Source organism: Pholcus phalangioides, unplaced genomic scaffold (assembly GCF_987345545.1).
Source record: "Pholcus phalangioides strain wild (caught in Gottingen) unplaced genomic scaffold, Ppha-v1.0 ptg000018l_1, whole genome shotgun sequence".
Taxonomy (NCBI): Eukaryota; Metazoa; Arthropoda; class Arachnida; order Araneae; family Pholcidae; genus Pholcus; species Pholcus phalangioides.
The window spans coordinates 8,353,023-8,375,703 of NW_028301611.1; the positions used below are offsets into that span (position 1 = coordinate 8,353,023).

Genomic DNA, 22,681 nt, shown 5'->3' on the forward strand with positions numbered 1-22,681 from the left:
AAAATTTCAAGTCATTCATTGACTCTAATTCAGCAATCAAATGCAGAAAATTATAGGTGCCAATGCTGATTTCCTAGTCTCTGTACTGCTGCTGTGGTGGTCGAGTGGTCAGTGACGGACTCGCATCGCGAGGATCCAGGTTCGAACCGACTGCCGCCACAGTGGCGGTCAGCTGAAGTTGGTTTCTTGTGGTTCCCAACTTTCAGGCGCAAATGCGAGCCAATCTCCCTATTAAAAAGTCTCGCCACATAGAGCAACAGGCCTACAACAATAAATTATTCAATCATTACACTTCACTTATAGTTAGAAAAACTGGTGGCAGATGGCGGCACTACACATAACAAGCATTGCACAGAAACAAACTTCATGTCAGGTTTCACTACACGTACACGCACATTCCAGCACGTACCGATTCGTTAGAGGTTCCACAGAGGAATATGGACGAGGTGCATGTATGGTTTAGTAGTCTCTGTAGTGATCCTCTACTACTTCACCAAACACCAGCTCTGGCCATATCGCTATATCGCAATTTACTGCCATTAGTGAGATGGGTTGGAAGTGAAGGCGCTGTCTATCGGTGGTCACTTCGAGTTCATTAGGGGAAATATCTTATCTATATCCTCCCTTGGGTTCGAACCCGGGACCCTGACAACAACCTTCACGATGGTAGACGAGCATCTTACCACCAAGCCACTCGGGCAACTCTGTAGTGATCCGGCACCTACAATTTTTCAATTCCCCCTTGAAGGAGAGTAATATTTTCATGGTTTTAGATTTAAAAAATTATCCACAATTAAGATATGAAAAAATACTTGGAACAAATAACATGGAAATACAGTAAAACCCCTCTTAACGAACACCTCTCAGATGGGGGGCCCCCCTTCTTTTATGACCAAATTATTTCCCCATATAATAAAAGTATGGATTTCAAATCCCTGATTAACGGTCACCCCCCCCCCTTTTACTGACAAATTTTTTTGTCCAACCAGTGTTTGTGAAAGAGAGGTTTAACTGTATTTGTTTTGTATTACCTCGTAAAAGGACCTCTGACTCAATGACCGCGTCTATAGGTGGCGGCTCCAGAGCTTTAGACAGAAAATTGCTGATGTCACCCAATCGCAAGAGCTTTATAGCGAGAGCTACTTCATGCAATGGTGTTCTGAAGATTTCTGGAGTGGTGTAATTGTCCAACCTGTCAACAAATTTAAGACATAACTTCCATAAAAATAAAAAAAATATAGACGTGCAATGCATGTCACTAATAACTGAAAGAAGTCAATGAACACTTATAATTGCCACAAACACACCAAAAGTCCAAGAAGTCCAAATACTTTATTCAATTGATTATCACTGCTCAGCACTGATTTTGTCTTCAAAGATTTTTTAGTAATTTTGGAGTGCAGATTCCAAATCTGGCATAGGTTTTGTCAGATCGGCTCTAGTGGTTTAGATGAAGTTAAAGTTAAATTCTAATAGTAATACGTACAAGCAGCATACAAATTATGTTTGAAGTTCACGAAATGTAAATCATTAATAAACTTAATATCAATAAATAAAGACCTGATTTTATTTATATCATGATCAGACACTGATGTCTGATTATGATATAAATGTTATAATTAGGGATATGTAAATTTCATATTTACGAAATAAACGCAAAAAAATGCAATAATTTCAAATTCAGGAAATAAATGCAAAATTTGCTAATTTTGACGAATAAATGTGAAAGTGTGAATTTCTACTTTTTGCTATGGAATCTCAATATAATTTACTTGTGCACCTTACATTTAGACGTCGCTAATTCTTCCACATGCTTCCCAAGCTATAACTGACACCTTAAAAGAATACAAAATTGAATATTCTTCATGCAAGCTATGACTGCATGATTCAACTTATTGAAAACACTTCATGATTACATCATTTTGCACTACCAATGCTGGGCACATAAAGCAAATCTTGTGGGTGACGTTAATAATTGTTTAACCTTCATGAGGTTAGCAGAGTGCGGCATACCTTGAACTGCTTATATTGTTAGCCATTTCATCTTGAAATGACTGCTGATGTCGTAAACGACATAATAAAAATACTTCTTTTAAAAACAAAGTTACTTATTAAATATAAAAAACATAATAGCACCAGAGTACACACGTTACATTAATAAATGAGGGAAAAAGAAAAGAAAACAAACTAGAAAATAAGGATAATACACAGTGAAGTTACATTTCTCTTATATAGGCTGTACACACCATGCGACCACGTGCCATGATAGTGACATAACTTACATGTGATGTCAACACACAAAATATCTTATCAAAATGATGCTATCTAGCCATGATTTGCAGGAGAAAGCAGAAAAGAAAATATATGATTGGTTATGATTGAAACCGTAAACTGCAAATGTAAATACATAAATATTTCTTATATTCCAACGGATGTATTCTAAAGAATTCAAAGAACTGAATTCCGTTGTGGGAAAGACCGAAACAGTTTTTTATGTACAGAAGAAAAATAAAGTGTATTTAAGTTACCAAAAAGAAAAAAGTATTCAACTGTAAGCTACAGACCTCTTCCAAAGAGGCCTGTAGTAACCAGGTGGAATTAGTGGTTCAAAGCTGTAATTTATCTGAGCGAATATGTATATGAAGCATATTGTTGCTTCGCTCCATGAATATGAAAACGATAACTCGAGCATAAGTTTTCACAATGAAATTTTAGCTCGTAAAATATGAGTTAAGCTGACTTTCATTTCGAGTAAGTTCTTATCTGAGTGCTAATTTCAAGGACATTTTTACAGAAAAAATTGACAAATGGGGAATTGTGGAGTTGGTGAAGAGCATATTACTATGCTACAGCAGCAGAGAAGAGTTTAAATAAATTGAATCTACACATGACATCCAACACAACAATGAAGCTTGCCATAGTACACGTAGACTATTCTGTCCACCTGAAGCTGTGACAACAACTACACTTTTAACAACTATTTTTTGATACTTTTATTTATTTTTTGATTTGAAAATTGTTTTTGTGTGTGTTTGAGCAAAATGTTTTTGCAAATAAATGCAAAATTTTAAATTTGTTTACGAAATTTACACACAAAAAAAAATTTGAAAGTAAAAATTCCCATGCAAAAATTAGTGGTTGCAGACTATATTGAAATTTTGAGTATGCATTATCTCAAAAACTAGAGCCAATTCGGCACAACCAACACCAGTTTTAAAATCAGCAGCCTCCCCTCCCCAAAGTTACCCTTTGGGAACATGATCCCCCCCCCCCTTCAGAGGTGTTATGTAGTTATTTTTGCATACACAATTTTAAAAGAATTAGTGAATATTTTATTTTTTTAGAGTATAACTTACTTTTCGAATCTTGCCCTGCTACAAAGATGGAAAGCAAAGCCAGCCCTTACACGACCTGCACGACCTTTACGCTGTTCCAAATTAGTCTTTGAAGCCCACACAGTGGCATAATTTGTCATGTTATTGTGAGATGTGAAAAGCTTCATCTTCACCCTTAAAGAGAGAGGAAACACAATGTACACAAAAAACACCAGAATAACATAAACTGAAGAGCCAAAAAAACTGCCACAGGCATGCGTATGCAAATAAAGAGATATGGAACGAATCAGAGTATGGCGCTGCGGTCGGCAACGCCTATATAACACAACAAGTGTTTGGCATAGTTGTTAGATCGGTTACTGCTGTTACAATGGCAGGTTATCGAGATTTAAGTGAGTTTGAACGTGGTGTTATAGTCGGCGCACGAGAGATGGGACACAGCATCTCCGAGGTAGCGATGAAATACTAGATACGACTCTGACAGGTGACAGGTACGTAAGCATCCTGTCTGATCACCTGCACCCATTCATGTCCATTGTGCATTCCGACGGACTTGGATAATTTCAGCAGGACAATGCGACACCCCACACGTTCAGAATTGCTACAAAGTGGCTCCAGGAACACTTTTCTGACTTTAGACACTTCCGCTGGCCACCTAAATCCCCAGAAATGAACATTATTAAACATATCTGGGATGCCTTGCGGTGTGCTGTTCAGAAGAGATCTCCACCCCCATCTTACTCCAACGGATTTATGGACAGCCCTGCAGGATTCATGATGTCAATTACCTCCATCACTACTTCAGACATTAGTCGAGTCCATGCCACGTCGTGTTGCGGCCCTTCTGCGGGCTCACGGGGGCCCTACACGATATTAGGCAGGTGTAACAGTTTTTTTGGCTCTTCAGTGTACAACATTAACTATAACTTTTTGGTTCTTTCATGAGTTGCGCAGGAAGTCGCCATATTGGTGAACTTAGACACGGTTTGCGTGTCCCTGAAAGAAAGAGGGAGATATCACATGATCCAAAAAGCCTCATTGAAGAAAACCCGGGCAACGCCGGGTATTATAGCTAGTACATTATAAACTTAAGAATAAAGTTGAGATGCAGACGTTTGCTTGGCACCTCTACAATTTTTTTAAAATTCTGTCAAAATTCTCTTTTTTTTTTTTGCTAACTGAAAAATGCTTTCTCTTCAGATGACCTGCCATTCTTTGAATAAGCATAAAATTTTGAAGTAACTTTATAACTTTACTGATTCTAAACATGTGGGCAGCTTAATTTTTTACAGTATTAGTGTATATGTTACCACTAAAGCTCGAAAGCCGTTAATGTGCACATTGCAGAGCATTACCTAGCTAATCTGCAGATTAACTGATTTGCTCCTAGCCGTTAACGTGCACATTACCTAGCTAATCTGCAGATTAACTGATTTGATGCCTAGATAATCTGTTGAATAACTGATTTCTACACTTTAGGGGTAACATATACATCAATTGGCCTCTTAAACCTTCCTATGCACCCTAAATGGCTTTATTGTCTCACTTTACTCACAAAAAGAAAAAGATTCCTGCTTTCCCACTTTCGTTTGTTTGTCTGTCTCTTAACGAAAAGTAGGTCAAATCCTGAAAAAAAGTTTTGTTATATCAAGGGTTTTTTTTAATTCATTAAATTATAGCTTGACTTTTGTTTTTACCAGAATTTTGGAAAAAAAATTTTACATCAAGGAATTTGTTGAATTGGAGTTTGTTATATTTGGGTCCGACTGCATAGATGTTCTTAAGATACTATTTATTTTTAAAAAGATTGAATAAAGTAACATACTTGCATGAATCAATCACATACACGACGTCATTGATGGTGATGCTGGTTTCTGCAATATTTGTAGCCAAAATAATCTGCATGAAACAAATACCAAGACAAATAAATATATTATACTTAGGTCTTGTTCCTTTCACGTATATAGATTTACACTTTTGAATTATTTCATTCAATAGCATTGATTCAATTGAAAAATGTGGCACAAAAATTTTTTGTAACCTTTGTTACACCAGATGGCACTGGTTCAAACACTTTGTGCTGCTCTTCCCTGGGCACTTGAGAATGTAGAGGTAATATACAGTAATCTGGGGTACCGAACACCGGGTGTTCTTGAAGATGGCGCATCAATGCAAATATCAAATTCCATCCAGGGAGAAACACAAGGACGGCTCCAGGAACTCCCAGATCTTTGACGTATTTCAGAATGGCCTGATTGAGAAGAAAAATGTATTAAATTTATTAGAACGACACTCACAAAAACTGCAAAAATTTATGATTATTAACAACTTTTCCAGACTATCCCAGGGTTGAGAGCAAAATTTTCTCAATGCTGATTTTAATAGTCAGACCTACTGAAATTCAGCTAATGAACAGGACTTCTTGCACAGAAAAAAATGTTTTGCTCCTAGTGTGTAACCATTACAGTTGTGACTTGCCCAGAAAGGTCGGAAGTAGCAGCTCACCAAATGGATGTTTAGGGGTGTGATGATTTCAATACCTGCACAGTCCTTGTCATAATCTGTCTTGGCACACGGGTACAACAAAAACGGTGACGAGATGACCACAGCAAATACTGCCGCTACTACTGTTCACTGTACATGCACTTTGCAAACATTTTCTCCTCTGGGGAATTTATAACAAATTGGTACAGCCTGGAATGTGTGTTGAGTGTATACGTGGCTCCAAGGTATTTATATTGTGAGAGTTACACAAGTTTCATGTTCTACTGGTGCTGCCATCACCATCTGATGGCTTATTGCATGATAATAAGTTGATCAATTATCTTGGGTACCAAGCCAATCCTATTAAAAACACACAAAAAAAACTGTTATTTTGTAGGTGAGCAGAGAGTGGAAGAAAGAGATGAGAAAGACGTGTCTAATATGATGAAAAACACTTTACTAGAGTGAAAAACGACAAACATACGAATGTAAAATTGTGGTGAAGGAGAAAAAAAAAGTCCTCAAAAGAGGGGAAAAAGTGAGCATATGAGAGGAACATCATACAGAAATGGGAAGGGGGAAATATTATTCCAACATATTTTGTGTCACTGAAAAATATTTAGCTAAATTTCAATAACTTATGTTAATCATTATTATTTTCCATTACCACTTTTGTGTAAACAAAATGCCTGGGGTATGAAAAAAAATCGATTTTTTTTTTAAATTAAAAAAAAAAATTGAATTTTTAATTAAAATTTACTGGCTGCTTATTAATTAAAACAAATCTTGATATCAATTAAGAAAATGAATATTTTTATATCACCTACCTATTTTTTTCACTTAATATCTCAAATTTAATTCAGCAATAATAAATAAACTACAAACAAGAAATACGAACACCAAAATTCTGTGTTCATGTAACGTGAAAAGTCGTTCAGCCCAAATTAACTTCATGAGAGCTCCCCCACCACCTTAAAGTAAATCCCTGGTGGTGACTCAGTATCTCATATGGCGCAAGGTTTTTTGATTCACTCGATGTACAACTAAAGGGTCATTTAGCATCAACTAAATGAAAAACATCTTCTATTGAAGAGATTGTTTCTTGCACAATTGGTGGATGCATTTATTATGATGTGTTTCTGATCTACCATGTTGCTGCTTAATAATTTACACATTTGCATTCCTTCATAGATTTAATGACTTTTGGTAAAAAATAAAAAACAAGGAAACTCCAGACTTTTTCAACTTCTGTATTAAAAGTCCAATAGATGGACTTAAAATTTCAATATATATGATGTTGGTACAACATCCATTATTTTAAATCAGCAATTAGGGCATAAAATTTAAGGTTTTTTTTTAATTATTGGACTGAACACAACACATAAAATACAAACTGGGAAAAACACAAAACAATAAACTTCACAAAAAGTAACATTATGATGATACAGACACTCTGTGACCCCAAGGGACTGATAATCCTTCCAGTGGGTCAATATAAGTTAAATTAGAGAGTTAATTGAATTATGCAACAGCCTTGTTACAGTACTAATTGGTTAATATTTTATAATGTCATATATATATTTTTAGATACTTTTAATCTGAACAAAGAAAATATACATATATATATATATATTTAGATTCAAACATATAAAATCAGTTAGTTGGCAAACACAGAATTCATGCACAGTATGTATTCACATGTATTTTTGAATTGATTACAGGGATGGTTATATTACTGATGTTTTTAGAATGAATTATTTTAATTGTGTTATTTTATGATCTACTAGCTATAATACCCAGTGTTGCTCGGGTTTTTTTCAATGAGGCTTTTTTGGATCACGTGATATCTCCCTCTTTCTTTGAGGGACATGCAAACCTTGTCTATGTTCACCAATATGGCGACTTCCTGCACGACTTATGAAAGAAACAAATCTAGATTTAAAGAAACGTAAAAATATATATATTTTTCTTTTTTAAAAAAGGATGATACATATTTCGATCCCCCCCCTTTGAACTTCACTTTATCCATCTCTGGCCTGTTTCTGCTTCAAAAAATGCTCAATTAAAACTGTGGAATTTTTTTGATGTACTTTTTACGGCCCATAATTAATTTTAAAACATCCTAAACTATGAATTTATGCATTTGAATATTAAAAGACAATATGGAGACATTAATTTTCATGCTTGAGAAGATATAAATAAGAAGTTGAAATCAATGTTATTGCATGAATGTCCAACTCAAAAGTAGGTCCGGCTAATTACTTCATATTTAATGTCCTGGGCATCGTATATCTCTAAGCGAACTCAATATTTCAAAAATCTAGAATTCTATGCAATTTTTAAAATTATTGATGTGACAAAAAGACCCCACCAAATTTCCGCATTTCTACATTAAAATCGGCAATTTTAACACTAATTTCTATGAGGATCACCCTTTTCCTGACCCTCAAAGCGATGCTGATGATGATTATGACGTCATTCAAAAACCTCATTACTGGGAGTATTGAAAATGTGGCAAACCATTATAAAGGCATAAATATTATACATATTTTATTTACTGACAGTCTTGAAGAAATGACAAGCCATTGTAAAGGCATATACACGTCTTAAACGCACTGCTAGGGAACCAAAGTAACCAAAGTAAACGTTCGGAAAGTGATTGTTGAGGCCCAAAAACCATTGTTGCCAGACAGTTTTTTGCCCATTTGGGGCATTTACCCTCCTCTGACGAAATTTTAAAGTAGCCTATCGTTCAAGTCGGGTCCCATTTGGTATATGTGCAAAATTTGGCGACGATCGATCTAAAATTGTAGATTTGTATAGAGAACATATATATATACACACACACACACACACACAGACGGACAGACACACGGAAAATAAATTTTATATATATAGATTATTGTTGTAGTATGGATTCTAAACTATTGTTTATTGCGAATATAAATATATTGTGATTGAATCTTAATTTATTATTTGTGCGATTAGTTGCATGGTATTAGTTCATTATTTTCGCGTGAGAGACAGTATATCTATAATTCTTTTGGAATAGTGTTTTATTTATTTTTGGCACTTGATAAGTTGTTCAATCTACATGGGGTTCAATTTTGTTTCGTTTCTAACCATTTATTGTTTAAAAATGTGAATTTTATTAATCTATAAATATAGTTTTGTCTTATAGTTAGTTTGTGACATTGTTATGTAATTTTTTTTTCTGTAATGTTTGTTATTAGGAATCTTATTCTGTTATATATATTATCTAGTTTTTGTATATTTGTTTGATAAGCTCCTCCCCAAGCAGTGATTACATATGTTACTATTGAGTATATCCAAGCATAAAATATAAGTATAGGCTTTATACAAAACAAAAATCAGGAGAAGTGTAGTGCCCCATTGTAATGAATTGCAAATACTTAGTGCAGGTATACATAACTAAGTTTAGCTCCTTATATTTTTCTGCAATTTTTTCTATGCAATTTATCTTTCCGCACTGTATCTAAGGACTAAGTTTGTCTATATTTACCTTCGATTTCTTTCTCAATCAAGAACTTTACAGCATTCCAATAACATGCATACCATGCTATGTTACTTTTACTTCAATACCAATCAAGTTAAATAAAGGGAAAAATGAAATTTAAATTTTGTGTTTTAAATCATGCTGATTTAGACTGACATACCCTGCAAAACGTCATTTAAAATCATGTATACACTGAAAATAAACACAAGCTTTCACATGCAATTTTCAAGCTTTACCTCAATCAATTCAAAAGACGTCTCTTTTTCAGTGAGTTGAGCCATAGCATGAGCAGTCTGCGGAGAGTATTTTGAATCGATAACCTTGTTGAGATTCTCCTGAAATTACATAAAGTACTCATTTTAGATTGCTGTAAAATAAATGTACACTTGTACACACAAAATGCTGTTATCTAACATTAAAGTCACACCACATTATCATAAACTTCTGAACGGGACTGATTTTGTTATTGGATCAGAAATAGCAAAACAACTTATTGAATAGGGCAAAAATTCTAATTCACTATTTTCAAGCAGCGTTCCCTATGGGGAGGGGGGTTGACTGCATTTCATCATGACCCAAATTCAAATCTATTCCTCTTTGTTTGTTTACATTTGACAAAATTAGAAAAAATTTCCAAATAACGTGTAGTACTCAGATATGTCATTCATGTTTCAAGGGGTTGTATAGTTATCAAAATTTCAAAAAATCAATTTTTTATATAGTCTCCATGTGTCTTAAAACCGAATTAGAATGTTTTGTCATGTCTCTCCTGATGCCAACAGCAACAAAAAAATTCCATGTTTTTAAGTACAATATATCTTATATATTGTACTTAAAAACATGGTATATTGTACCTTATACAAATACCATGTACCTTAATTACAATATTCAAATTTTAAAAATTGGAAGAAAGTTGGAAAAAAATCAGCTCTAAATACAAAAAAACCATTTTACCCACATTTAACGCTGTTTTTTCTCAAAGTTCCTCAGTTTTTTGAACATCTCAGTGAATACTGCACTTAGAAACATGGAATATTTTTGTTGTTTTTGGCATCAAGAGAAGCAGAGCAACAACTTTTGGTTGGGTTTTAGGGCACATGGGGACTGTATAAAAAGTTGATCTTTTTATTTTGATAACTATGTAACTCTTTGAAACATGAATGACATATCTGAGTGACATATCTAACCATATACTACATGTTATTTGAAAACTTTCCAAAATTGGAAGTATATCTCCATGATCAGCAGTTTGCCAGTAAAATGTCATACTCCCTGTTTGCTCTCTGTATGCACCCTGTATATATATTTTTACAGTGGCAGTTATTGATGCTTTGTTTCTTACACAGTAATACTTTGATTTATGTTCCCTTAACTCAAGTCAACCTGCATTTATATCCCCTCAGCCTAAAAATTATTTTAAAGTTAAATGCATTTCAAGCAAAATTCGAAGGCTTTCGAAATCATATTCTTAGAAAGGATCATCAAGGGCGTGTACAGTTAACAGGAAGAGGGGGAAGGGAATGTCCACCACCACCCTCTCGCCTATTCCAATAATAGTTTCTTTAGTAAATGGGAAGGATGATTGTCCTCATCGTTCTCCTTCCTCTGTATCTGCCTATGTTAGGTATCTATTTAAATTAATAAATATTTACGATAAAAGCTGCGATAAAATCTGCTGGTATCTAAATATACAAACTACCAGAATTTTTCTACTCACATCACTATCTTCAACATCAGCCCCTTCATCATCACGTTTACGTTTTCTTGTGTTAGGCGGAGGTACAAAATTCACCATTTGGATACAATCCTCCAAGAAATATTCTGAAAGATTTAAAAAGAACCAATGAAAACTGAGAATAAAACAGCAAATTTCTGAATAGACTCTGGTTAGCACAATCACACTTGCTTCACTCTGAGTTTATGCACAAATAACTACTCACGCTCAACAGGAAATGTACGTCCAGATACTTCAATAATTGGGCATTCACCAAAATATTGCTGGAAGAGGCTAGTATCAATGGTTGCAGACATCAGAACAACGCGCAACTGAGGAAATGCTTTGACCATGTCTCTCAGCACCACCATTATGAAGTCAGTCTGAAACGAAGAGGGTGAAACATCAATAGATCCACTAAAAAGAAAAATTTAAATTATCATTCAAGGTACACACGCAGTACTTCACAATTTTATAGGAGGAAGAATGAAAGATATATACATTAACATCTCTTTCGTGTATCTCATCCACAACCACATGCGACACACCACGAAGACCTCCTTCAAGTTTTCTGAGAAGCACTCCTACAAATAACAAAGAAAAAACACTGAAATTAAGGTAGGAAGCTCTTAATACCAGAACCTCAATTATCCAGGCTATTTGATTTTACAGTAAAAAAAGGAAAGCAACATGTAATAAACTTGCAAATGAAACAATTAAGGAAAATTGAAAACAAGAACTTACCAGACTGTTTGACCATGTTCTTATCATTTCTATTGTTTCATCACATCTGTGGCAGGCATCTTTAGAGGTAAACGTATCATAGAGTGCAGGGTTTATGCTAGATAAAAAATTCCTTTAGCAAATAAACGAAAATGGGGGGATAATGCTTTAGCAAAATGCTACAATGCTAATGATTTATGGTTGGATGTCTTCTCGTTTCGTACCTCCTGTACGCATTTTTGCAAAAGTGGCTACTAGTTCTTTCGCATTTTTCGCAAAATGCGACCATAGTTTAAACCCTGATAGAGTACCTATGAAGGGCCATCATTATAAACGTTTCCAGATCTGCTTGTTGCAGTAGTACTTTCACTTCTGAAGATACCAACCCCAGATGTGGGTGAAGGGTTAGAAATGATTAGAACAGGAAAACTGGCTCCCATTTGCTCCTTGAAGTTGTAAAATTCCAAAAATATGATGGTGAAATCAAAACATAAAACCTCTATAATCTCGTTTGCAGGGTTCAACCCTGAGCTTTCATCATATAAAAGTTATTGTAACATCAACAGAGTAGCTCTTTCGCTGGGCGGAAGGTTTTCTCTACTCGCCTCATCAGTCATGAGTGTATACTTGAGTTTTTTTTGTTTATATCAATCATGATGAGAAAACTTAACAAATTTTAACTTAATGAATAATTTTGCTGTTACTGTATCATGTGCTTATTACAGGAAAATTAAAGTACATTTTCACACACTTTCTTTTACAGAACACCAATTGAACACACTTCAATAAGAATATACAATGCACCTACCCACTGTACAGAACATGATAGATCCATAAGACCTTGGTAAGCAAGATTCAAACCTAACACTATAACCAGTAGAATTCCCAAGAGATTCTGCTCTTTCTTCAGCAATTCGCTCAGCAACAGTTACAGCACTGATTCTTCTAGGCTAGAGAATCGGAAATAGGAAACAAGAATTATTGAAACAGTAAACACGTTTCACTAAAAAAACCTCTCAATTTATTGCTCTTGAATTCTTTTACTTTTGACAAATATACTGATTAAAATAAAGCTCAACTGATCGTTTACTATTTATGGGAAATAGTCATGAATTTAAAAAAATGAGAACTTAGGGGCCATTCAAGTATTACATAAGCAAATTTTTAGCTATTTTTGACCCCCCCCCCCGTTCTCAGCAAAAGTCAGAAAAGCGCTGACCCCCCCTCCTCCCCCTTGTCAGCAAAATTTTGTCATCAGCCCCTCGGAATCCTAACTCATATTTTAATAAAGGATGGTTGATGACGTAAGCATTATCCAAACCCCCACCCCTTCCTTGTCATCAAAATTCAGCAAATCGTAACCCCCCTCTCAGGTCACACACTTTCTCATTAGGTCACTTATTCTGCAAGTCCCTCACTCTGTCACTTGCTCACTAACTACTGTATCATTCACTGACTTGCTCACTCTGTCATTCCTTGCTCACTAAATGGCTCACTGACTCGTGTCCAACTGTTATCAGCGAATTTTCCTATCAGTGAATTGCATGAATGAAATTCTTGTTTTTAGATGAAAATAAAATTACTGGCAATTTCAAATGCAGGATATTTAATTTTAATTATGCAATTTATTATTTAAACACATATTAAAACACTGTTAGTTGAAAGATCTTTATTCCATGATACTGACAATCAAATTTAACGGTGATATATTGTATTTCGATGTTACTTTTAGAATCAATTTTTATTTTAAACACGTTACAATTTTACATCTAATTAAAAGAAAATGTCAATCATTATTTGCTCTCAACTAGCAATGCATCAAAAAATTTATGACTTATTTTTCCCCTTTTGCCTCTTTAAGTAGCTCAATACATTTCTTGTCTATGACATGAATGTTGCTCTCCACTTGTTAATACAAGATATACAGAAGACTGGATGTTGTGAAGATATTTATTATTTGAGATGTTAATTTTTTAAGGAAGGAAAAAACTCATCTCTGCCTCTACCGGGAGTCGAACCCGGGTCCCTCGATTGCCGGACGAGTGCTCTGACCACTAAGCTACAGAGGAGATAGAGATTTTCCTTCGCTAGAGCCACTCGTCCGGCAATCGAGGGACCCGGGTTCGACTCCCGGTAGAGGCAGAGATGAGTTCTTTCCTTCCTTAAAAAATTAACATCTCAAATAATAAATATCTTCACAACATCCAGTCTTCTGTATATCTTGTATTTCTTTAGTTACACCCTTCAGTTAGTGAAGTTGACCTGTATAATTTATGCGCACTTCTACCTTCAGACCTGCCAATCTTCAAAAAAGTAAAAATCCTGTAACTTCCTTACGGAAATCCTGCAATTAATTCGAAAATAAGACAATTTATTCAAAAATTTGGCAAACATACTTTTGCTAGCCATATTGTTTTATGACCATAATAAGAACCGACATAAGAAGTAATATTTCAGGTGACCATATTACCCATCTTTTACAGGACATTCCCATACTTTATAATTTGTTGTCTGAATATTCTAACAAAATTCAATTTTTTCCCTTGATTACTGAATTCTACCTTGAATTTGATATTTACTAGTCATTTTTGTTTGTTGAACATTTTTTTTCCTGAAATAATTCTAATTAACAGAGATTTAACCCTTTGCGGTCGATAATCGCAAGTCGTCTAAGAAGGCAGCATGATGTCATTCATGATCGCCTGTCAAGCAGCACGTGAACAAGGCTAGCAGTGATAATTCAAGGTAAAAATTGGCCAAAATTTGTCATCTACAGACCATCTACAGTGTAACCTTCAATGCCATTCGTAGACATTAGATTGAATAATCAGCTTCAATAATTTGTTCAAGAACCAAGAAAGACTGTGCAGTATGTTCTGACAAGAAAACTCCAGGAAAAAGACAAGAAACGTGCACGTACTGTGATACCTGTACCCGGAAGCCAGGACTTCATATCGGTGATAGTTTTGCAAAATATCACACTTTGGAAAATTATAGAAATTAAAAATTTACATTTTTATGTATTATAAGTATTTTATCAAAAACGACAAATCAGTTTCAAAAAATTCTGTGTTTTTTAATATCGATATATTTGCTTTAAATCACTTATGGAGAAATAACTCAGAAAAGCTAAATTTGCTCCGACTAGCTGGTACTCCCATCAGAGAAATTTGCTGATCACAAAGGGTTAAAGAAGCGTTCAATTTCCCCACTATTGGCAATTTTCAATAATAAAGTAGGAATTTTGCTCACAACTGGCGATGTCATATATTTTCCAGTACATTTGTTCATGTTCACATATTTGGATGGTCTTGATCATCATTCATACAGGGTACTGGGGGTCTAGAGTTTAAGTGATGCGATATCACAAATTAATTTTTAATTAATTTTTCATGTAAATGGTGGGAGTCACTTTCTAAAGAAAAGAAACATTGAATTTGTGGTTTTCTGCCGCCATTGTTTCTTTTCTTCATTTTTCAAAGTTTTCATTCTTTTCATTTTGATGTGAATAATTGAAACCTAGCAACATGAATTCATAATTTGGAAGTCCTGTAAACATTGCAAAATCCAGCATTACTGGGCTAAATCTGGAAAGTTGGCAGGTCTACCCTACTGCAGTAGGATGTTCTATTTTCAGTTCCATGTTTTCCTTATTTTCTAGACATAATTCACCCTGACATAATCTCCTTCATGGGGAAATGGGAGGATATAAATCATACAATAAAACATAATCAGTAAATTTTTAATTTATGAGGAAAAAACTCGAGACAATATAATTTTTTAAAGTCAGTTTGGTATAGTTAGATTTGCACAGATATCTGAATATTTGGTAAAAAGGCTGAATAGGATAGATACTGAATAGCAACTGAATATGTCCCATCTCTATTTATGAGCTCTATACTTGTAAATACTGTACATCTTACCTTAAAACATCATACGTATAAAATTGGTTTTGCATGTGTGAGTGAGTGTGCATGTGTTCTTTATATAAATCTACGATTTTAGACCAATCGTAGCCAAATTATACATATATACATGAAACTGGGTCCAACTCAAATGATAGGCTGCTTTAAATGTTTGTCAGAGCAGGGCAAATGCCCGAAATGGGCCAACAACTGTCAAGCAATAATGGTTCGTAAGCCCTCAACAATGGCTTTTGGAATGATTACTTTGGTTACTATGGTTCCCAAACAATGCGTTTCAGAAATGTATATGCCTTTACAATGACTTGTTACCTTTTCTAATGCAGTCAGTACATGTATAATAGTTTATTCCTTCATAACGGTTTGTCACTTTCCCAATCCTCCCAGTTAATGAAGAAAACCAGGGCAATTATAGCTAGTATCTGAATATAAAGGGATCATGAACTCATTTTTCTTGGGTATTTTTATCATGACAGCACAAGGCTTTGCTAAAGGTGCATAAGGTGCCTCATTCACCATACTGATGCAACTTTTTCTTGGTTTCTGACATTTATGTCATAACTGTGAGAAAGAAAATTTTCAAACTATAGCTGTAGTGGAAAATGCGAGGGGTGATTGTGAAGAATATCCCGCCAAACCACCACCTCCAGCAAATGTTCAAAGATAGAAAGAAATGCTTTACAAAGATGGTGAATATTTTGGAAATGATAATTATAGTAAAGATCTTGAATACAAACTTTCCCGAGAGAAAAAGAAAACTGTCCTATTACTTATAGAGCAGCTTACACAAATAAAATAAACAGATTAACACACTAACCTGTGTCACAACAACACAACAGTCAGCACCATAGCCAGCAGAGATATACGAGTCCAATATGTATTGCGGCACCTGAAGATATGAAAAAAAAATGGCTACTGTTTAAAATATGCAATTAATACTTTGGTTTTGCTCACTAAATACCATTAGCATTAAAAAATGAAACATAACGATGCTCAAGGGACCAGAGAAAAGTATTGTCATACAGAAATTGTCATACAAAAATACAGAAATATATATGCAATATATTTACAGTTTGGGAAGTGTGCCGGGACCTGAAAGTTATACATATAGGATTATCATTATAGAGGGGTATTCATTATACAGGATTTTCACTGTATTACCATGCAGCCAACCCCCCATTCCATATACAGTAAAACCTCCATAAGTCCCTAACATTATCGAAAAATTATTAAATTATGATGGCTAAAGTGGAGTGACGATTTAAGCAGAGTGCTGTCAGTTTCAATGTGCAGTGGTGTGAAAATATTATAAATTTAAAGTAATATAACATTCATTAAAATATGAATTAATTAAACACTAACAAATTTCATAGATTACAAAAGAAAAAATTAGAAATTTTAACTTTTTTTTAGGTCTTAGTACACTACAGGGGTGCAAGCGCTCCTCACCCGAGCAGCAAAATTCATTTTTGGAGAAGAAATATCAAAAATGGAGCAGAACTAACTATATCTGCAATATAAGATGTAATTTTTCTGTGAAATGCCAAAAGTTTTGCCAAAAATGGTTGGAACAAATAATTCTAAATAAATTTCCTTCACAAATCAAAGTCCATTTAAATATTTTCTGAAGTATCTTATCTCTGTCACTACTAAAACATGCATTACTGAAATGACGAATAAAAATTATTAGACTCTTCAAATTAAGCAGCATGCATACTGAAAATCTAGGCAGCAAGAATTTCTGCTGCTTAAACACCAAAATCTTATTAATCCTGATATAGCAAAAAAAAAAAAGTGTGTGCAGAATGTAATAAGGATTTCCATGAGAAAAAGTTAGCTTCTCAAAGAATTTAAAGAAATTATTAAATTTAAAAGCAAAATGCAAAAAACAAGAAAAATATAAATACTTTATTTCACTTAAACAATTTCTCAACATAATAGCATGTTACTAGATTAAAAATGTTTTTTTTCCTGCTGTTTTCTAAGCCTGAAGTCTGTTACAATATTTTCTATACGAATCACGAGTCGCTTTCAGAATTTCAGCATCTCAATGACAATTTTTTTTTGCCCTTGTTTTTCAAATTTTTCATGCCCTTGAACAAAAGATTTTGTGTCATTAAAGTATTGGATGGACAGATTTTTCACTGTTCAAACAGACTTTTGTTAACACTGAACTCTCTTTCACTGTCTAAGTTACCATGTGATGAAAATAAAGCCTTCACAAAAACTGGAAAAATTTTTGAATTTTGGGCTGCTGCTTTCAAGGTTACAAAATTTGAATATGTCTGCCCAATATGAAACTATCTATTCTCTGAACTGATTTCACTTCTTGTATTCTTTGCATTGTAGTGAAACCCATTCATCACACATAATTGATAGTTCTGTTGGTGATGCAATGTTAAGCAACATCCCAGCAATACGTGAGGGAGTAATGTACCATCCCAGCAATGCACGAGAGGGAGCATAAAAAACAAGAGAAGGTGCAAACATTTCATTCTCTCCAACATGTATTGGAAAAATAGGACATTTATATATAATAGGTATCTCACAGAAGTTATGTAAAAGGAGCATGCTCCTAGTACAAACTCCTTCTTTTGGCTATTGTTAAGAGTATGTCCCCCCCACCAATGCAGGGGCAGACCGTGCGGCCATATTGAGCACTGCTCTAGGAGGTGTGCGTGCCAAATGGAGTTCAAAGGGTGAAAAAAACATTGTTGACCAAAGAAAAAAACAGTCAGTAGCACCAAAAATAGGTTCGCCAAAATGGGTTTTTTTTCTCGAGCCGCCCCTGTTCGCCAAATCCGGATTTTCGCGATGTGAAATTGTCACGATCTGCAACAACCGACGATAACCACACAACCGCACAGTGGCTGGATGACAAAACTATGGATATTTTAGATGGAGTTTTTACAGATCCCATTTTTTTCCAACGATCTTCAAAAAATTTCATTGATTTAAACGAGTTAACCAATCCCCTTTTCGATTCTTCGCAAAGGCGCGTGTGCAATCTTGTGAAAAATAATGTGAATTAACGCCGTAGATATGCTGTCCTTGAACGCAGGTTGGTAGCCCTGGAATTTAAGTTTATTTTCAGATGTATATAACCCGCAGGAGAAAAAACACTCTAAATCGGCAAATTTTGTAGATTCATTCAAGGACTTAGATTGCCTGCGGGTTTTACTAATAACAGTACTGGATTTTGTATTTCAAAGTACAAATACAACGCCACAACAGGCAAATTGCCCAACGAAGTGGCTGACTTAAGAACATCATGGATCCCGAGCCATTTTTTGGAGGCCCTACCTACTACTGCTACACCACACATGCACCCCCGCCCCCGGAAAACCCAATGAATCGGTACATGCGGGAATGTGCGTGTACGTGTAGTGAAACCTGACGTGAAGTTTTTTGTTTCTCTGTAATGCTTGTTATGTGTAGTGCTGCCATTTGCCGCCAGTTTTTTCTAACTATGAGTGAAGTGTTATGATTGAATGATTTATCGTTGTAGGACTGTTGCTCTCTGTGGCGAGACTTTTTAACGGGGAGATCGGCTCGCATTTGCGCCTTGAAGTTGGGAACCACAGAAAACCAACTTCAGCCGACTACTTGGAAAGTAGTAGAACTACTTTCCAAGGTGCTGAAATAATGTGATTGTGGTAGATGGTAGGAAGTGAAAAAAATTGAAGTTTCCCCTTCTGTATCTTTTCCCTTGCCTCGGAATGAACACACCCTGTGAACAAAATTTTCATGCTTCTTTTTCCTAAATTCCGGGTATTTGACGCACTACAGTGCATTAGCAGCATCTCCGCAAACCACAAACAAGAATTGGCGCAAATGCGCAGGGATTCAGCACCTTGGCGCACTATGTAGCAAGACAACCGTTTTGGCACAGTTTGGCACAGCTCTTGCATCCCTGACACTATGTTAAAGCAAATCCAAGCCTAGGAATGCCATGTTATACAGGGGTCACCTATACAGGTATACACATATAAATACTGAAGGATATATCTGTGATTTACTTCATTTGAAATCAAGGAAATTCAGCCATATAAATAAATATGAAAGGATTTTACTTGAGTAGTTTTTCCGCAGCCAGTTGCACCTCTAATGATGACAGCAGAGTTGTTATTAATCATATCCAAAATCTGTTCCCGAAACTGATAGACAGGCAATTCTTTTCTCATGTCCAGCATCTATTTAAATAACATCCACGTTAGTTTTACATGAGAATCACACAACTGAACAATTTTAAACAAGGGAAAAAACAATTTTCATGCAAGCTATGTGAAATCAAGAAATATTAAAGACAAAAAATAGGTTTTGGTAATAGCAAGAAAGAACTAATCGGATTATAGTGAGATATATGGCTTTTTTCTCAGCCCGAGATATCAAGGAAACAGTTATTTTCCGGATATGATGCATACCGGAAGATGCAAGATACTGGTATGCAAGAGGGCCTGGGTTCGAGTCTCGGTGGAGACGAGATGACCTTTCTTTCCGAGTTCGCCTCAGCATCATATCCGGAAAATAACTGTTTCCTTGATATTTCGGGCTGAGAAAAAAGCCACATATCTCACTCTAAAACCGTCCCACCAGGGGGCCATTTCCGGAAGTTAAGAGAGGCTACTAATGCCTCTACTTCAGCACCTCACGCCACAGGGCGTGAAATAAGGAAGGCAGGGTCATGTCTCTAGTGGTGTAGATGGTAGCATGCTTGCCCGGTATGCAAGAGGGCCTGGGTTCGAGTCCCGGCGGAGACAAGATGACTTTTCTTTCCGAATTTGCCTCAGCATCATATCCGGAAAATAACTGTTTCCTTAATCTGATTATGCTTACAAAGAGTCTTATTAGTAGAGTTTGTGACAGATGATTGGTAAGACTGAGCAAGCATTTCCAAAAAAAAAATTCTGCATTAGCAACTGGATGGGGGCCGTGCTTCCAGTTTTTGATCACCGCCTAGCATCTTGCAAAAAAAATTGTATTTCTAAGCAGGTTTTTTACCAATTTTAGGTGGTAGGTCACAATGGCACCTACAAATTTACAAGTGTGATCACATAAATCTGTAATACAATTTAGATGTCATACTATACAGGTACCAAAGAAAAATTAAACTCGTTTCTAAAAATTTTTCCTTTATTTAGATGCCAAAATATTTAATTTACTTCCTCAGTTAGTAAGCCAACAATCTTCATGTACATCTTTTTTTTTTTATCAATTTTAAAATCTTGGTTAACTCAAGAAAATTTAAATTATCAATTTGGCATTGCAATGTAATCTTCTCTTATCTTGCATACACTGCTAAATGCCAATTTTTTTTTTTGTCTATCGACTCTATTCTTGTTGCCACTTATTTCTTGGTGTTTATATATATGTGGATTTTTTTTTCTTTTTTTTCATTATTATTTATGCTGATAGATATGTATCAAGATATACAGAAGACTGGATGTTGTGAAGATATTTATTATTTCAGATGTTAATTTTTTTTTTAAGGAAGGAAAAAACTCATCTCTGCCTCTACCGGGAGACGAACCCGGATCCCTCGATTGCCGGACGAGTGCTCTGACCACTAAGCTAGATTGAGTTTTTTCCTTCCTTAAAAAATTAACATCTGAAATAATAAATATCTTCACAACATCCAGTCTTCTGTATATCTTGTATTAACAAGTGGAGAGCGACATTCATGTCATAGATATGTATCAGTTACTGTTTTGTGGGCTCACAAGCTTGCTTAGTCTCTAAATGTTTTGTAACTGTGTTTCACAATTTTAAATAAAGGAAATATGTATATCTATCTAAATTGAAATCTGAAGACAACACATTTTTTTAAAATTATGTCACAGTGTTTACCAACACAGAGAGGGCATCACTAAGTTCCAAAAAATTAAAAAAATTAAAGACATTATTTTGGGCAATTTTTCTTTAAATGCACATACCTCCTATGAAACTTGGCTGAAATTATTTTTTGATTTGTCAAATCCTGGTACATAGAATAACATATATTTTATAGTGAATACACTACCATTCATTTTCCAAATCACTAGCATATGCTATAGTGCATGCATGCATATTTTGGAATTTCCTGAAACAGTAAAAGCTTTGGCAAGGCTTTTCTTTAGATAATATCTCTCATTGCACATTGTACAGACCTCAGCTAGCATACGATACCTAAAAGATTAACTTCTCGTTAAGGAACTGGTAGGTGAAAGCTGTGCAGTTGATAGGAATATTATCGGGCTGTGTGATTGTCACATTCAAGGGCCAAAAAAGCAGCGTCATGCTGAAAAGTCACACTAGAAGATCAGCATGTATCACTGACTATGTAAACCAGGATCAAAACTACGATTTTTGGGCGGAGGGGAGGGGCAAATATGGTTTTGCTCTGCCCCCCCCCTCTCTACTATTAAATTTAATAATTTTATACGTGTTTTTGTTCCCCTTGAAATTTGCAGCTGAGGCAGTTGCCCCTTTTTCCTCCCGGTAGCTCCGTTTTCGCAGTAGACCAACAGAACAATTCGTGAAAGAAAACTGAAGGTCTTATCTTTTTTTTTTTTTTTTTATAAAATTCCATTAATTATAAACTAATTTTCAAAAAAAAATTATTTGCATCAAAATTACCTTGTGCAATGATGCGTCATTCTCCATCCTTTTGTCATATTCTGTTTTCATATCTGCACTTATCTGGTTAAGAGGCATCTGAAAATACAGAAACAAAAAGCTTTTAATTTATTTATTAAATCTATACACTGATGAAATAACCCACAAATACTCAACGTGCACCAATCAACATTTTCATAAGCCTGGGGTTCTCAAACTCTTCTCTGCCAAGGATTTTTGGGTGCTTTGTGAAGAGACTGGAAAATGATTTAAATTGAATAAATCATTTTTTCCAAAGTATTTTAACACAATAGGTTAAAGCTGGGAGCACTGTTTCTTTTGAATCAACGAAAGCATGTTTTTAATATTATAAAACATATTGGAGCAAACT

General features: G+C 35.0%; 1 protein-coding gene across 2 annotated transcripts in view; it reads right to left on the reverse strand.

Annotated features, from left to right (window-relative positions):
- mle (dosage compensation regulator mle) overlaps positions 1–22,681 on the reverse strand; it is a 68,066-nt gene that overhangs the window by 21,573 nt on the left and 23,812 nt on the right. For both annotated transcript variants that reach the window (XM_089247922.1, XM_089247924.1), the window contains 12 exons: positions 22,312–22,389; positions 19,770–19,889; positions 16,514–16,585; positions 12,582–12,723; positions 11,552–11,634; positions 11,277–11,433; positions 11,054–11,157; positions 9,573–9,671; positions 5,377–5,586; positions 5,161–5,234; positions 3,357–3,509; positions 1,032–1,192 (listed from right to left, as the gene is read on the reverse strand). In XM_089247922.1, the coding sequence (XP_089104048.1) occupies positions 1,032–1,192; positions 3,357–3,509; positions 5,161–5,234; positions 5,377–5,586; positions 9,573–9,671; positions 11,054–11,157; positions 11,277–11,433; positions 11,552–11,634; positions 12,582–12,723; positions 16,514–16,585; positions 19,770–19,889; positions 22,312–22,389 (1,453 nt within the window). The remainder of the gene's footprint in view (positions 1–1,031; positions 1,193–3,356; positions 3,510–5,160; positions 5,235–5,376; positions 5,587–9,572; positions 9,672–11,053; positions 11,158–11,276; positions 11,434–11,551; positions 11,635–12,581; positions 12,724–16,513; positions 16,586–19,769; positions 19,890–22,311; positions 22,390–22,681) is intronic.